General features: G+C 40.7%; 1 protein-coding gene across 1 annotated transcript in view; it reads left to right on the forward strand.

Annotated features, from left to right (window-relative positions):
• dusp22a (dual specificity phosphatase 22a) overlaps positions 1-18,312 on the forward strand; it is a 129,265-nt gene that overhangs the window by 33,531 nt on the left and 77,422 nt on the right. Inside the window, exon 4 of the mRNA XM_043706607.1 lies at positions 9,068-9,117. Coding sequence (XP_043562542.1) covers positions 9,068-9,117 — 50 coding nt within the window. The remainder of the gene's footprint in view (positions 1-9,067; positions 9,118-18,312) is intronic.

The following is an 18,312-nucleotide window of genomic DNA, read 5'->3' on the forward strand; positions in this document are numbered from 1 at the left end:
TGGACAACACTGTTGACATTGCATATTAGAAACTACAATCCCCCAACACATTTACCTTCCTGCTGCAATAGGCACGTGGGTTACTGGTCAAAGTGTACTGACACTCCCCTGAACTACTTTGAAATGTTTTTCTATGTTATGTACTTGCAGGTTGTTAATATTGTTGTAACAGGATCTCACTGCATCAGTTTGATGATTGAAACTCACTGAACAATGTGATGTTGCTGCATTTGTATTGTAGGTACAAACTAAACTTGTCACATTTCAGACTCTGTATCATTTAAACTTTGTGTTCAGTGTCAATTACTACCAAGCAACTTATACTGCTCTGAAAATGAACAGTTACAAGTTTGGAGTTTCATCCTTTGAATATTAATTGTTGCTGCAGAATTAAGAATGTGAAATAATGTTTTTTTTTACTGCCTGTTTCTTTAATTAATCCATTCTCCTTTCCTTCCGTCCTTTGTTTTGGTTCCTAATTTGGAATTACTCTTATCTAAATGAAACTGCTCAGGTTTTCACAATCCTTCAATCTGAATTTCTGTGTTCACTCAAATTCCATATGCTCCCCTTCCCCTCATAGCTCACAGCAACTTGCCTTAAAAAAAACTCCTAAAACTTAGATACCTTGTCACAGTAAAATCTGCCCTAATTTATTTATCTTTTCCACATAGTAATACATTGCAGTACTACCACTTTGTCAGAGTGACATCATGTTATGATATTAAATCTTCACTTTGGAGTAGCTCTCAGTCAGGTTCTACAGTTTGTTAAAGCCTCTGATTTCTTCGCCATTATAGGATTAAGGCATTTGGGAGTGCACTGAGCAATAATTTATTGTAAGGCATTTCTGCAATTGAATGGATAAGGAAACGCTCACTCCAAGGAGGGAAATTTGCAAATGAAAATACACTCAAATGCATGATTTTGAAGTATACTTTCACATGGATATACCCCTGTGTACCCTTGTGGCCCCTCCTCCTATCCAGTACACAGCTCACCAGAAAAAGCAGTGAGACAGGATGGTTTGCATCAGTGCTGAGGTAGGAATGTGCAATGAAGAGGAGCTTATTCTGATCGCTAGTCAGTGACTGACAGCTGGGAGCGGGCATCCTTGGAAATTGGGAATCTTGCTGAATCTCATGTGCAGCTTGGCATATGTAGAATTGACATTTGGATAAGTGTGCGTAATGGGTAAACCATCAATAACAACTTGTCTTCAATGTGAAAGAATGACAAGAACAACTTATATTATAGCATCTTTAACATAGTGAAAGACTCAAAGCACTTCACAGTAACATTCCCAGCTAACATTTGACACTGAACCTCATAAAGAAATACCTGAATAGGGTGACCAATATTTTGGTCAAAGAGACAGGTCACAAAGAGCGGTCTGAAAGGTGAAGAGAGAGAGGTGGAGCTTTAGGGAGGGAATTCAAGAGCTTTGAGCTGAAGGCATGACCGTACATCCGGTGACCCTGACATCGGTCGAGGGCAAGTTGTTGGAGGGAATCCTGAGGGACAGGATTTATATGTATTTGGAAAGGCAAGGACTGATTAGGGATAGTCAGCATGGCTTTGTGCATGCAAAATCATGCTTTACGAACTTGATTGAGTTTTTTGAAGAAGTAACAAAGATGATTGACGAGGGCAGAATGGTGGACTTGATCCGGATAGACTTCAGTAAGGCGTTCGACAAGGTTCCTCATGGTGGATTAGTTAGCAAGGTTGGATCTCATGGAATACAGAGAGAACTAGCCATTTGGATACAGAACTGGCTCAAAGGTAGAAGACAGGTGGTGGTAATGGAGGGTTGATTTTCAGACTGGAGGCCTGTGACCAGTGGAGTGCCACAAGGATCAGTGCTGGGTCCACTATCTTTCGTTATTTATATAAATGATTTGGATGTAGGAGGTATAGTTAGTAAGTTTGCAGATGATACCAAAATTGGAGGTGCAGTGGACAGATACCTCAGAGTACAATGGGATCTTGATCAGATGGGCCAATGAGCTGAGGAGTGGCAGATGGAGTTTAATTTAGATAAATGTGAGGTGCTGCATTTTGGAAAGATAAATCAGGGCAGGACGTACATACTTAATAGTAAGGTCCGAGGGAGTGTTGCTGAGATCTTGGAGTGCAGGTTCATATTTCCTTGAAAGTGGAGTCACAGGTAGATAGGATAGTGAAGAAGGCATTTGGTATGCTATCCTTTATTGGTCAGAGAGGCTGAGGGGTGATCTTGTAGAGGTTTATAAAATCATGAAGAGCCTGGATAGGATAAATAGACAAGGTATTTTTGCTGGGGTAGGGGAGTCCAGAACTAGAGGGCATAGGTTTAGGGTGAGAGGGGAAAGGTATAAAAGGGACCTAAGGGGCAAATGTTTCACTCAAAGGGTGGTACGTGTATGGAATGAGCTGCCAGAGGAAGTGGTGGATGCTGCTACAATTACAACATTTAAAATGCAGCTGGATGGAATGTGAATAGGAAGGGTTTAGAGGAATATGGACCAAGTACTGGCAAATGGGCCTGGAGTAATTTAGGAATCTGGTCACCATGGATGAGTTGGACTGAAGGGTCCTTTTCCGTGTTGTGCATCTCTATGACTCTATGCTCAAAAAATGAACAGCATAGATGCATAGGAATACAGAATCGGATGAGCTCAGAAAACGTGACAGGGTTGAGGAGCCAGTAGGTCAGTAGGCAGAGGGTGAGGGTGAATGAGACATGCTGTAACTTTGGATTCGATAATCAGACTTTCAAAAGAGTTTGTGTTCAATAACATGGTAAGTGCTGTGTGGAGATAAAGGTGGGTGATGAGCCAAAGAAGGAGATGTTGTGATGGTGGTGACCAAAGTATCAGTTAAAAAGGTGCATCTTAATAAAGGAGGACAACAGGAAGAACGGGTGCAGTCAGTAAAAAGAAACAAGTTGCATTTATATGGAGCCTTCCATAAACCCAATGTGTCTCAAAACATTTTTCAGCCAATGTGCTTTTGAAATGTATTTATTATTGCACAGCAGGGGGCAGCAATCAGTTCATTTTGCAAGGAAAGCCACTCAGGGATTGAAAAGGGATCAGATGACTTCAGATGACAAGTGACATTTGTACTAAATCAAATGGAGCTTTGGGTCAGATATAGAAAGGTGGCAGACAGCGTGCATAGACCAATGTTATTTAATTCTATTTTTTGTGCTTTCTAGTTCTACTCAACACAGTGGAAGATCGACTCTTAAGTTATTTAATTCCCTTTGGTGATGGTATAATGTGACTATTTAATGACTAACATTCCCTTTGCACATTTCATCTATAAAGCTGTGTGAGCTACAATGACCTTCTTCCATGACTTACTAAGTTATTTCATTATATTCCAATGTGAGAAGTTGCCATAACAACTGCAAACCAAAGCTGACTGACTGATTTGGGTAAATGACATTTTCTGAATGTTTGGGAGGAATTGACACCAAAGATAATCTCCAACTTGCTTTCCATGTGAGTGAAGCCTTAATTTTCCACAAATTCCAACCATATCAGGAAGACATTAGGGCAGCAAAGTCTCTTATCCTCTTAGGAATTTAATAAAATATTATTAACTAATGACATTCAATATTAACATTAATACTTCCTGGGTATGGCTACCATTGAAGGAATGGTTAGGCATGGTGGCTCAGTGGTTGGCACTGCTGCCTCACAGCACCAGGGCGCCAGGTTTCGTTCCAGCCTCATGACAACTGTCTGTGTGGAGTTTGCACATTCTCCCCGTGTCTGTGTGGGTTTCCTCTGGGTGCTCTGGTTTACTCGCACAGTCCAAAGATGTGCAGGTCAGGGTGAATTGGCCGTGCTAAATTGCCCATAGTGTTAGGTGCATTCAGGGTGAATTGGCCGTGCTAAATTGCCCATAGTGTTAGGTGCATTAGTCAAAGAGAAATGGGTCTGGGTAGGTTACTCTTCGGAGGGTCGGTATGAACTAGCTGGGCCGAAGGGCCTGTTTCCACACTGTAGGGAATATAATCTAATCATTGAGGGTAGATTCACTTGGCTGATTTTTGGGATGAAGGGGTTAACTTATCAAAAAAAAGCTAAGCAGATTCGGCCTTTATTCAGAAGAATGAGGGTGGTCTTATTTGAACATATAAGATTCTAAATGGGCTTGACAGGCTAGGCGGTGAGATGATGTTTCCACCAGTTGGGGCATCTTGAATTAGGAGACATTTTTACAGAATAAGGAGCCATTCATTTAAAACCGAAATGTTAGGAATTTATTCTCCTAGCGGGTAGTGAATGTCTGGAAATCTCTATACCAGAGAGTTGTAGAGGCTAGATTCACGAAAGTATTTAAATAAGATTCCCCTCATTCTTCTAAAATTACTTCTTAACTTGGGGGGTCGGAGGGGTGACATTTGAAATGTTCCAATCCACAGGCAATGTTTCTGGCGTACTTCCTTAAATGTTACTGAAAAATAACACATTTTGTGGAAGCTTGTTGCTTTGCACTCATCAGGATATTTTGCAAGAATCTCAACTCATGGGGAAAACCAGCATTTATTCTGTATGTGAAGAGAATGCTGATTGGTTGGCAAATGGGTTCTGATTGGTGGAGGTGTGTGATGGGCGTGATGATCATATCAAACAGCATGTCCCTTTGGCTGTTTGCAACAAGAAATGTACTGCTGTACCCAACCAAACAGCACTTACAAAAGTCACTATACACTGTCCTACATTAGTTGTGAATCTGCAGTTGGACAACATTTTCTGGATAATCCTGAATATGCTAGATGTTTGATGGGTACCAATTTAGACTTGTTAGCCAGCTCACAGTGTGGTGTACTTGGACGTACTCGAAGCTATATAGGGCCCTGTGCTTTACAGACAGAAAGTAAATGAACGTATACTGTTTTAACTCAACAAAGTAGGTGACAGCCATTTGCTTGTTCTTTTCTCAGGACAATGCACTGAGCAATCAAACACAACATTCCTGGTTTTAAATTTAAACAAAACCTGATAGTTAACTGCCAATCAGTATGAGTGGGTGCATTCTCCATGGCAAAGGTTACACCAATTGGTGACTAATCAGCACTCTCTTTTCATGCAGTTTTGTCCTTGAATTGGTATTCTTCTGAAATGTCTTGATGAATGCAGGATGAAAAGCTTTGATAAAATGTGTCTTTTCCAGCAATACTCAAATTAGTTACATGCAAATGACTACTTTCTTAATTAGAAAGGGACAAGGATCTGTGGAAAAACAATGGGACTTAGCTGTGCCTGTACAATAATAATGTACAGACATTAAGATTAGATTAGATTCCCTACAGTGTGGAAACAGGCCCTTCGGCCCAACAAGTCCACACTGACCCTCCGAAGAGCAACCCACCCAGACACATTCCCCTAACACTATGGGCAATTTAGCATGGCCGATTCACCTGACCTGCACATCTTTGGATTGGGGGAGGAAACTGGAGCACCTGGAGGAAACCCACGCAGACACGGGGAGAATGTGCAAACTCCACACAGACAGTTGCCCGAGGCAGGAATTGAACCCAGGTCCCTAGTGCTGTGAGGCAGCAGTGCTAACCACTGAGCCACCGTAACTAAAATCAAAAATGACAATTAGAATGTTGGCCTTGATATTAACTGGATTGAATTATAAAATAATGATCCAGTGTTTGAGTTATATCGCGTACTGGTCATATGCTATCTAGAGAACTGTGTTCAGCCTTCAGCAGTATATGGTTAATTTGGCGCCGGGTGCCAATGGACTGTTGTGCATTCCTAATTTTTTGGTGGCTGTTCTGTCTTCATTGTTTGAAGCTTTTTATGGCAATCAGACTTCGTATCCAATTTGCTGTGCAGTTGCCATTTACCCATCACACTGCTCTCACTGATTATACATTAACTCCGGTCTCAAAAAGTACAGAGTTCAGCAAAGAGTGATCAGAGTAGTTCTGTACTTTTAGTGACCTTACTTCTTGAAGGATGATTCAGGAGAAACATAGGAATGTAGAAAATAGGGGCAGGAGTAGGCCGTTTGACTCTTTGGACCCTGCTCCACCATTCAATAGGATCATGGCTGATCATTGGATGGCATGGTGGCACAATTGTTAACACTGCTGCCTCATAGTGCCAGGGACCTGGGTTCAATACCAGCCTTGGGAGCTTGTACATTCTCCCTGTGTCTGTATGGGTCTCCTCTGGGTGCTCCAGTTTTCCTCCACAGTCCAAGGATGGTTAAGGTTAGGCAAATTAACCATGCTAAGTTGCCCATAGTGTCCAGGAATGTGCAGGCTATGTGGATTAACCTTGGAAAATGCGGAGTTGTGGGGATAGAGTAGGGTTGTGTGTCTGGGTGGGATACTGTTTAGAGGGTCGGTGTGGATTCTATGGGCTGAATGGCCTGCTTCTGGACTGTTGTGATTCTATGATCCAACGTAGTATAGGATAGGGTGATAAGTAGGGAGTAGCTGTTCCCCTTGGGTTATGGAGTCAATCATGAGAGGGTATAACCCTTAGGATAAGGGGCAGGAGATTCAGAGGTGATTTGAGAAAGAAAACATTTTTACTCAGAGGGTGATGGGAATCTGGAATGCAGTGCCTGGGAAGGTAGTGGAGGCTGGAAACCTTACAACCTTTAAAACGTATTTGGATGAGCACTTGAAATAACGTAACATTCAAGGATATGGGACAAGTACAGGAGATTGGGATGAGTGCGCCTTTAGTAGTAGTTATATAGTATAGACTCGATAGGCCGAAGGGCCTTATCTGCATTGTGTGATCCTATGACTATGACTTTAACTATATTACAGTCGAGTGTTCCCACTTTCTCCCTATACCCTGAGATCCCTTTCACCCTAACAATGATATTTAACTCCTTCTTGGAAACATTCAGTGTTTTGGTCTCAACTGCTTTCTCAGGTGAAAAAAATTCCCAGCTCAGTGCTAAATGGCCTAACCCCATATCCTTTTACTGTGACCCCTGGTTCTGGACTCTAGCATATAGGGTACATCATTCCTGCTTTTACCCTGTCTGTCCTGTCACAATTTTTTTGGTTTCTTTGAGATTTCCCCTCATGCTTCTAGACTCCAGTGAATATAGCCCTAACTAATCCAATCTTTCTTCCCATTTCATTCTACCATTGCAAGAATTAGTCTGGTGAACCTTCATTGCTCTCCCTCCATAGCCAGTCCTGCCCAAGATAAGGAGATGAAAACTATATATTGTACTCCAGACGTGGCCTCACCAAGTTCCTATACTATGCAGCAAGACATCCCTGCTCTTATACTCAAATCCTCTCACTTTCAAGGCCAATGTACCCATTTGCCTTCTTCACCGCCTGCTGCATCTACCTGCTTATTTTCAGCGACTGATGTACAAGGACACTCAGGTTCTGTTGCACCTCCCCTTTTCCCAATCTATTGTCATTCAGCTGATAATCTGCTTTTCTATTCTCTCTGCCAAAGTGGATGACCTCACATTTATCTGCACCATAAGACTGAGGGATACCCAATCATTATCTTATAAAATAAGCTGTATAGGCAAGGTGGTAAAGAATGATACTAGGGTCCATGCATTTAAGGTGAGAGGGGAAAATTCAAAGGAGATATGAGGGGCAAGTTTTTTACACAGAGAGTGGTAGGAGTGTGGGACGCGCTGCCAGGGGTAGTGGTGGAGACAGATACAATAGGCATGTTAAAGGATTTTTAGATAAAGAAATGAATATGCTAGGAATGGAGGGACATGGACCAAGGGCAAGCAAAAGGGATCAGTTTCATTTGGCATCATGTACAGCAAAACATCGTGGGCTGAAGAGTCTGTTTCTGTGCTGTACTGGTCTATGTCCTATGTTCGAATGAGGTACTTAATAAAAGGGAGCAAGTGGATACAAATTTAAAACACACAGTTTTGGAACGAAATGTGGCACAAAAGTCCATACTTACTCTCAAATGTAATAAGGAAGGTGTGCTTATCAGTGGTGCCAACTGTTCAGATTAACATTTAAGATGAAGCCATATCTGCCCTCTCATGTGAGTATAATAGAACCCTGGCACTATTTTTGAAGAACGGGGCGTTGTCCCCACTGATCTGGTTAATGCTTACATCACATTCAACATCACTGAAAATAAGCAGCTCAATCTAGTGATCATCATGCTCTAGTTTGTGGGAACTTGGTTAATACATTCCTTAGGTGAAAATGCTTCAAATATCTAACCTAACCTGACCATTAGGAAAGCCACAGGATCAGTTGCAAGGCTGATTTTAAAGCCTACTTGAACATTCTCGGCATTAGGATCAACAGGGAGTAATGTAAAGCAGAGTGTAAGCCCAACACCATGCAACTAATCTGCTGAGTTAGGATAAAACGACAGTGCCTACTCCATGACTGTAAAGTGTGATGGTACTGTGCCTTTAGGAGAGATTTGTTCTGTCCTGTTTCCTTTGCAGTGAGGCGTTGCCACAGTGGTGCTGGAATGTCTGCTTCAGAAGCAGTGGGTAAACAGTTTTAAGCTCCCTGAGTGTTTTTAAAAATTAGATGAAAGAGGCTTGAATCACGCTCACATAAACTCAGGATTTTAGTTTTGCTTTCATTAGGAGTTTGGAGCTGGCTCATTGAAGCTGATAGATACAGCTCTCTCCTAGCTACAGGAAAAACTTAAGTTCACTTTCTGCTCCCTAGGTTGTTTCTGTCAGTGTTTTTTTCTCCTGGACTGCAGAGGAAATGACATGTGAGGAAAATCTGAATTTGCCTTTGCCAAGAGTGTGTTCATGGGATCTGCTATGTTGGAATAGTTGATGAGTAGTAGTTACATAATATGTTTATTAAGTATTTCAACAGCTTTCAAATTATGCCAATTATTCTTTTTTTTTGTTTGTGTTGTAAGTATAAAGTGTGTTTTGCTTAGATCCTACTAGTTGGCCAATCGAATCACAACCGGGACACAGCATCTTACACTTGCCTTTAAATAATATAAAACAGGAGAAGATTTGAAGGGATTTGGTCTGGACCATAACAAAAACACAGGCAAGTTCAGTCTTTGTCAGCCTCAATGACACTGAACTTCTTTTCTTTCGGCAGGACATGAAATACCTTTGTATTGCTGCAGCTGATTCTTCAAGCCAAAATCTGTAAGTATTAACCATGACAAATACATAAAGCCAGGGTGAATGCAGAGCGATTAACTGAGGAATCCTATTCATTATGTCATCGGTGAAAGCATCAACATGCGTGTTGTGCATTTGGGGAAACATTGATCCTTTACTCCAGAATCTTTAGTTTCCAGTTTCATTCCTGAAGAGGATTAATCTGAATTTGATTTTAACAAGCTGATAACTCTGGCATTAAATACTGCAAGGATAAATTGGGTTCCTGTCGTGCATTATCACCCGATAATTTCAAATGATTCAAGCACCCACATGGTACCGTCCGACTTATGATTTTGTTTGTTATTAGGGAAGGAGTTAAGGGCTTCAACCAGATTTGCAAAGAATAGCAAAGAGGATGCGGAATAATGATGAGGAGAAGTCAGACCTATGGATGGTCAAGAGAAAGGAAACTGAGGGCAATGAGAAGTTTCTTATTTTAGAGTATTGGCAGAGAATAAGTTTGAGTAAGACACTGTGGACTGAGGCTTGATTTCAACATTGCTGTAGGCCACCTTAAAGGGCAAGTAAGAGTCAACCACATTGCTGTGGGTCTGGTGTCACGTGCTGGCCAGAACTGCACATTTACTTCTCTAACCGGCATTAGTGAACCAGTTGGGATTTTACAACAGTCAGTGACAGCCTTTGTGGTAGCCATTACTACATTTCCTCCCAGTTTATTAATTGTATTCAATTTCCGCCAGCTGCTTTGAGGGGTGTTTGAACCCATGGTACTCCACCCCCCTCCCACCCACCCCACCCCATCACATTAGTCTGGTTTCTGGACTATCTGCCCAAATCAGACTATCCAAACTCAAAATTAGGGAGTGACAATTCTTGCTTCACTAATATTTCTAATTGTGTTTGGGATTCAGGAAAGCTAAACCCATCTGTAAACTTAGCAACCTCTTCATGCCTGATTATTTTCATAAACGGGCCTTCATTGCCTGAAACAAAATTGTCCGTCCAGGTGTCAATGCCAATATTTAGCCAAATATAGGAAACATTGTCCTCATCAACAAAAGAGCAAATGGCAACTGAACCACTAGCAAATGGAGAGTTTCTCATGTTCAGTGTTCACAGGAGACAGGGGTCTGACTGCCACCAGCATCTGAATCCCAGGGAGAATTTAAAGATCTGCTCAACAGAATGAACACTATGTGTAGCTGAGATGCTGCTAATATGAGATGAGTTGGTTTGGGGAGAGCAAAAACTAGCATAGCAGCATTCTCATTGTAATTGATGTCTTTCTTCTACTCAATTAAAACTATGGAACAACCTGTTTGAACAGGAGTGCTTTAGATTGAAAATACATCTCCTTCATCATACTTCCACCACCGAGAATGTTAAGAACCTATGAAGAAATGTGTTATGATTTTCCCATTTATGACTTGTGCGTACCTGGATCTTTATCACAGTAAGAACTAACTGTTAAGTATTATCCCTCCACAAGTTCATTTGAGTCTAATAGAACCTAAATCAATAGCAGTGACTTTACAAAAGGAACGTCAGGAATAAAATGATGTTCGAGTAGCTTTGTTAATATTAGATGGAATAAGTGCAATAGCAAGAAGTTATCTTGGATCAGCTGATGTAGTCTCCCATGGGTGGGAATAAGAAATAATAAAGGGAAAAAGACACTAGTCTATAGGCTTCCAAACACTAACTGTTTTGTAGAACAAAGAATAAATCAGGAGATAGTGATAGCATGTAAAAAAGGCAATGCATTAATCGTTGGCTACATTAACCTTCATGTAGACTGGGAAAGCCAAATTGGTAAGGATAGTCACAAGAAAGAGTTCAGAGAATGTATTCAGGGTAATTTCCTAGAGTCATATGTTATGGATCCAACCAGGGATCAGTCTATTTTGAATCTGGTAATCTGTAATGAGTCAGGTTTAATTAATGATCTCAGAGTAAAAGATCCCCAAAGTTAAGCTTTAAGTTTGAGAGTGAGAAACATGGGTAAACAAATATGATAAAATTAAACAACTGTTAAATACATAGGAATGAAGGCTGAGTTGTTTGTAGAGGATTGGGAAAAGGGTTTAGCATAAAAGATGGTTGTGGAACAATGGAAGATCTTTAAGAAAATCATGACTCTTTGCAAAAAGTTGATTGGGCCAGAGTAATATTTTGGAATTATTTTTGGATAATAGGTATTGTCTCAGATTAACATGATCTTCTTCTGCCCTGTAACACTTCTGTGATTCTGTGACGTCTCTCGTGATGAGAGTGATTGATGATATAAAAAAATTTAACTCCAGCCGTGTTTTGCTGAGTCTGTTCTGACTCTCCTTAGGCTTGACTGTCAATTTCAATAGACAAACAGATTTTCAAATGCTCTCATTGACTACCGGACCTAAAGTAATAAAATGAATCTTGAAATGGATTATACAGAACTAATATCTCTATTTACAAGAAATGGTTTTCTGGTCAATGCACAATTTGATTCCTTTTTGCAATCAGAATGTGTCCAGGAGAAATACCACAGGAAGGAAGACATAAGGTCGTTTTTTAACAGAAGTGACCCTTTTCTGCAGTTGTGTGTATTTTTAAATCTGATTTCACAATTGAAAGTCATGCCGACACAAAGAAGATTTCAAAGAGGCTGACACCAAGCACTATGATCGATTTCCAAAACTCGACACTTAAACCAGTGCATTGCAGTTTTAACACCGTGAGCACACATCATTGCTGGTGGAATAAGAGGTCTGGGTTGGTTAAAGGTGCATTGTAAAATGTTGTGCTGAAAGCAGGTTACTCTCTATATGGGCACGTGTATGTGTTAGCCAGACAGTGTCTACTAAAGTTCCCGAGCTACTGTCACTGCAGTTGTGTGATGTGTGAAAGATGAATGAATAAAGGCTATTTGAGACAATTGTGGCATTTTATGATAAAAGGATGGACATCTATTAAATGTTGCATTCCTTGTCATTGTGGGGATGTCATTGTGTTGCATTCCTTGTCATTGTACAGTGAATTGTAAAAAGAAAGACATTTTGTTAAATCACAGTTACATTGCACATTTATATGACACCTTCAATGAAGTAAAACATCTCAAGGCGCTCTACAGGATTTGATATTAGACAACTGAGCAGAGAACCTCAGTATCAGGGGATATTTGAGCAATGGCTTGTTTAAGAGGCTTGATTTTAAAGTGTTGCTTGAAGGTGAAGAGAAAAATAAAGAGGTGGAGAGGTAATTTCAGACTCAGGGCCTAGGCAAATGAAGACAACACCATCCACTGTGATTTGCAGGGACATATAAGAGGCCACAACTGGAGCTGTGCAGAGTTTTCAGAGAAATATAGGGATGGAGAGGTTACGTGGTTATAAAGTGAGGGGCTATGGAAGAATTGGAAAACCAGGGTAAGAATTTTAAAATGTAGATATTGCGGGAGAGAGGGAACAAATGTCAATCAATGAGCAGAGTGGTCATAGATGAGCAGGACTTGCTTCAAAGTCCAGGAAATGGACATCAGAACTCTGGAGGTGGTTGGGTTTATGTAGGGTGGTAGAGGCCAACTGGGGGAACATGGAAATGATCAACTGTGGAGGTACTGAGGGATTGAGTCAATGTTTCAGCAGGAGATATGCTGAGGCAGGGTTGGAGATGGATGATATTATGGAGGTGGAAGTGGGCAGTATTTTGCAAGAGACTATAGTGCTTGTGGATAACATATGCCCTCAGCCACATGCAGTCAAAAACATACTGCCAGTGTACCAGGCAGTTGTACAAAATTTTTCACTTCACAAAATATTTCCCAAAGTGCTGCATGTAAAGTATATTACTCAAAACTAGAGGGGCAACCCAAAGTGTAACGAGCAAGTTTGGTGAGCTGTATGCATGAATTGCTGCAAGGAATCATGATATGTTTGGTTTAACAGAGAGATGACACTAATAAAATGTCAGCTTTGAATTCCGAATATTTTTCGTTACCAAATATTCAAGAATTTAGGGTGTACGTTTGCTCGCTGGGCTGTAGGTTTGATATCCAGGTGTTTCATTACCTGGCTAGGTAACATCATCAGTGGTGACCTCCAAGAATGATAGAGAGAAGGAGTTGGCATTATTGCTTGGCTTGATGTTACAGTTCTAGATATAAAGGATTTACTAAGGATGAAACTATTTGGCTTGAGTTGAGGATGGGATTATGTGTTAACTTGTTATAAAATTTATTGCCACATTTCAATATATAGCAAAAATAGAGTGTTAGGAAACTTTAATTTCTTTGATCTAGACTGGTAGAGAGGAAAAGATTTTCAGATATGTGGAATTTTCTCCATCAATATGTTTGCCAACCATCAGGGAAGGAAAATAGTATTGGATATGGTTGTGAGACTTGAAATTGGACAAGGTAGGATAATGCAAGCTGATTAAACTAACATTGAGTGCACCATCATTTTGTTTAAAATAAGACGGAGTCCAGAAGCTATCAAAGCTAAAACATGTTGAACTGGAGAAAGACTAATTTCAGCATAAGTTGATTAGAAAAGTAATTCCCAGGGTAAAACAGTAATGGCATAATGGACACCATTCAAGGAAGAGATAGTTCAGGTACAGACCAGGCATTATCTTTGAGAAAGATGGTGGAGCATCCAAAGTTAAAACATAAAGAATGACAAAAGGGCCTTTGGTGGGGTTGGGTGTGGTGGGGGACTGGGAGGGGGTGTTTATTAATGGTGAACTGTCAGCGATCCGCATGATTGAAATGAACACATCGATTTGGACCTCATTTACTAGAGAAAAAGAACCAGAAATGATATCACCCACCTTAACAGACCAAGACACATCAATAGAAAGCCAGACAGAACACCAGTGCTTCAATGGAGGCTCACTAGCATGGTGATGAAACATCTGTGAACAAACCTAGCAGCTTAACGAGCAAATTTACAACCACAAATAATATTTTTTTCACAAAGAAGAAATTTGCACAGAGTGTGATTGAGCTCTGCCAGCATTGCTTACTGTAAAGGGAGTAAAATATTGTCTTTTAGCCCTCCAGTAGTTATTGATTTAGATGGAAGTAATATTTTCCTTTCCTGACTTGGTAGGTCCTTATGTAGATTTTGGGCAGTTTCAAAACGTGTTCACAGAATTACAGCACAATTTGCATGTAGTCTGGGATGAATGGCAGTCTTGTCCCCAGAGTCTGTAATAATGTGGGAGATAGAATGGGAATATCACATTGAGACAGAAGCAATGGGCCACTGGATAGCACAGATGCCTTATGCTTTCATCTTCAGAAGAAGGAGAAAGGAAAAATGGAGAAATCTGAATGATGCATGTGTATAATATTCAAGGAGGGTAGTATTGTTAGTGCTGAAAATCTGAAGTATAAACAGAAAACACTGTGAAAACACAGGTCAGGAGGCACCTATGGAGAAAGAAACAGAGTTGATACCTGGAATCTTTTCAAAATGGTGGGCATGTCCTGATTCCGAGATTCTGATATTGGAAGTGTCTTTCAAAGATGCGGTCTAATTTGCACTGTGAGCCAGTACCCAACACTTCCAATGTGGCTGAAATAGACATTCCTTCCAATTTTCATAGAATTTGGTTGTCTTTTTGGAAGAGTCATAGTTCATGACACCACAAAGAAGTAATGAAACCAAGTCTGCAGTGTGTACCTTTGGAAAGGTAAGTCCAAAAGGTCTTCCTAATGCTTTTCCAATTACCTCCCATTGCCTTCAGGTAATGCCATCCATACACCCCGTAGTCCCTCATGCCAATCAGTGTATGCCCATGCCCATTTTTATACACTTTATGGAATCAGTGAACTCTCTAGTGATAACAGAATGTGTTAAAAAATTTAAAATTATTCATTCATTCATGTCCACTATCTCAGATTAAAAATTCAGTCCTTTTAAGAAGAGCAATAATTGTGTCAATCATCTGGACCATTATAAGTATCAATAATAAAAGCTGCAAACACTTGAAACCTTTTAATCTCGTGAAAAAAAAGTGCACTTGACATCAGATATCAGAGATCCAGAGCTATCAATCAAGCCTTGGTTGTCTGGGGCTCAGTTGTTTCAGCAGTCTAACGGATGTCTCAGTTCTCAGCCAAATCTCATTTGGAATTATTATTTCACAATGTTGAAACACCTGAGATCATTGGTTCCAGCTAGTATAGGGCATGGGGGAGGGTTAAGAAGTATGAGAGATTAAGGCTAGAGGGCATTAGATTTTTCACTCTAGTAGGGAAGAAGTCTCACATCACTGAGGCAGGTCTTTTAAACACACTGTCTCAGTTCCTAACAGACTCTGTGGCTGCCTCTGATATCTTTTCTGGGTCAGCTGGCCTGACATCTTCCACCCTCACGTCCACAATGACTTTGTGGGCACTGTCCCCAGAGGTGAGTGTGCAACTGTGGGACTTCTCCTGACTCTCACTATCTGCTTCGCTGGTGAAACTCCAGGCCAATGTCTCCAATCAACAGCTTTCCAAAATCATCCCTGTTCACTAGCACTTCTCTCTCTCGCAAAGGCTCATTGATCAGAAATGTCAACTTGTGTTTCTTTTGCCAGTGGTAATGCTTGATTTGCTCAGCGATATCCAACATTTTATGGTTTCATCTATAATGTTATGAAACGTGTTCAGTAGTAAATATACATGCTATGAAGCCATGTTTAAGATGTGTATCTAGAAAATCTGGAGAGTTGACCTTTCCAAATCAGAACGTTGTTGGGTTACAGGTAAAGGCTTGTTTTGGATAAGAGTGGAAGAATGTCTTTAATTATCATGAAACTTGACCTGGAAATTGTAGGTTAGCTGAAATGGAAAAATATTCTATTCCCAAAATGACCTCTGCTTCTGTAATGAGCATTAAGGTTCACCAAAAATCTTTCAAGAAAGGAAACTTGGTGGATCAGAACTTGTTTGGTAGGCTGGTGGTGGGGTGGAGTGGCATAATGGTAAATATAAGGAAGTGTAGATTATATCAAATATTTGAATCACAGAATTGATATGGTGAGGGAAGAGGCCATTTGTCCCACCTTGCCTGCACTGGTTGAAGCTTCACAATAATCACTCCTAAAACTGGGGCTGATGTTTTTTTTGCCAAATGCAAAAATGAACTGCTGGTATGATGTGGGTAGTTGGCATCTTTGTCATTCACCACCTGGGGGCAATGTCCTGCATGGGAGTGTCTTAAACTCCTGCGCATTTTTGTAACAGAGCCTGAACTGTGTTCACCCCTGGCATCCAGTGATAAGGTACCAGTGAGTAAAATATCCATTTGTGGGGCGAAACATTGCTGCTGATGATTAATGCAGTGTCCTGACTGACAAAGGTAGGTTAGGGGATTTTGATTAATATATCAACTGGAATATACACATGAACATGATTTTGGGAGCGAAAGAAATGAATTTGTTTTATATGCTGGGTCAACATATTTTTAAAAGCATTTCCAACTATTAAACACAGAGGGAATATGACAACACATTTATAATACTTAACTGTTAGTGCCGTAGAGATGATTTGGCAGGAATTCAGACTCATTGCACTAATAGAAGGATACTTAGATTGAAATGGACAAGCCCCAAATTTGGTTTAGTGAGTTTAGTTTGTATTTACTGCAGCAGTATAGGAACTTGCTACCTGGTGCATTTGAATTTTCACAAAGTCAACAATGGATCAGTGTATCTTGGACTGCAAATGATTGATCTTTCCGTTTAATCGCACTGAAGTGCCTAAAACTGTTTTGCGATAAGCGTGTGAGAAATTGTGAACATCGTTAGCCTCAGTGTTAGTCTGGCAGGAAGTTCTGGCCCATCAGTTTTGCAACTTTGCCAGTGTTTTGTGTTTTTACTATTTGTTGAGGCACAGATCAGCACTGACCTAATTGAATGTCAAAGGAGGACTAAAAGGGCTGAATGGCCTAGACTGCTGTGTTTCAATTTCACTTGTGTCCAGTTATTCTAAACCCATTAATCTTTATTCCCACATGTACTTTGTCTTATTTCCCAAATACATTTCTTTTCTTATTCCATTATGTAGCTGTTGTAATTAGATATAATTCAAGAGAAAAACGAACCAAAAGGTAACAAAACATCAGCCACTGCTTTTCAATAGTTGACTACAGTAGCTATCTCAAAAAAGGGTGGCACATTATCACAGAGCTTCTGAAAGCACATGTGGAGTTGAGGTTGATCGAGTGAGGAGACAGGAAGGCATGGGTGTAGGAGAGTGGAGATACAGGGTGCAGGTTTAAAACTCAGAGGGTTGGTGGGGAGGGGAGAGGGGCTGCTGTTTACTGACTTAAGTCACTTTGGATAAGGGCTGCACCTGCACAGGAAATGTTTCATAACAACTGCAAGGGCACATTGTGTTGCCCTGATAAACCACCACAGCCAAACGATTATTTATTTGTGTATTAAGCATGAAAGAGAGGCCCCATACTAGAGGGTGAACCCGTTTGGTAGCTTTTCACGCATTATATTGCTTTCCTTCCACACAAGCTAATGGAATATGAGTTTTGTGGCTCTCTGTCTCTCATTTTTACCAGATGATTTGACCATAATGAAAAGCAATATTTTCACTTGGGTAGAGAATGAAATTGGATTGGTAATACTCTTTTCTCTGCTAAGATGTTGCCCCTTCAGTGACTGAGATTGCTTAATTGATGTTTGGGAAGTTTCAACCACACATTGATATTTAAACTCCAGTTCTCCATGTGTGAATCCAATGGTACATTGCTAGTACCTTGACCTTTTTGCTATATTGACAGCGAGTCCCAAAAATCAAAGCCCGTCCCCACCTGTTTCCCCACTCGCCCCAGATTTGATCCCTTTGGTTTCAGTCAAGCATTTAGAGAAGGAAAACTGTCATATTCCTGGAAGAATTAAGGGATTAGTGCTAACAAATACTACTCAGGGACAGCATGGTAGCTCAGTGGTTAGCACTGCTGCTTCATAGCGCCAGGGACCTGAGTTCAATTCCACCCTTGGGTGACTGTCTGTGTGGAGTTTGCCTGTTCTCCCTGTGTCTGTGTGGGTTTCCTCCCACAGTCTATGAATGTGCAGGTTAGGTAGATTGGCCAGGGGAAATGCTGGGTTATAGGAATAAGGTTGGGAAGGAAGCTTGAGGTCTTGAGTGGCATGCTCTTTAGAGGGTCAGTGTGGACTCAATGGGCTGAACGGTCTGCTTCCACACTGTAGGGATTCTATGGTTCG

Source organism: Chiloscyllium plagiosum, chromosome 17, assembly GCF_004010195.1.
Source record: "Chiloscyllium plagiosum isolate BGI_BamShark_2017 chromosome 17, ASM401019v2, whole genome shotgun sequence".
NCBI lineage: Eukaryota > Metazoa > Chordata > Chondrichthyes > Orectolobiformes > Hemiscylliidae > Chiloscyllium > Chiloscyllium plagiosum.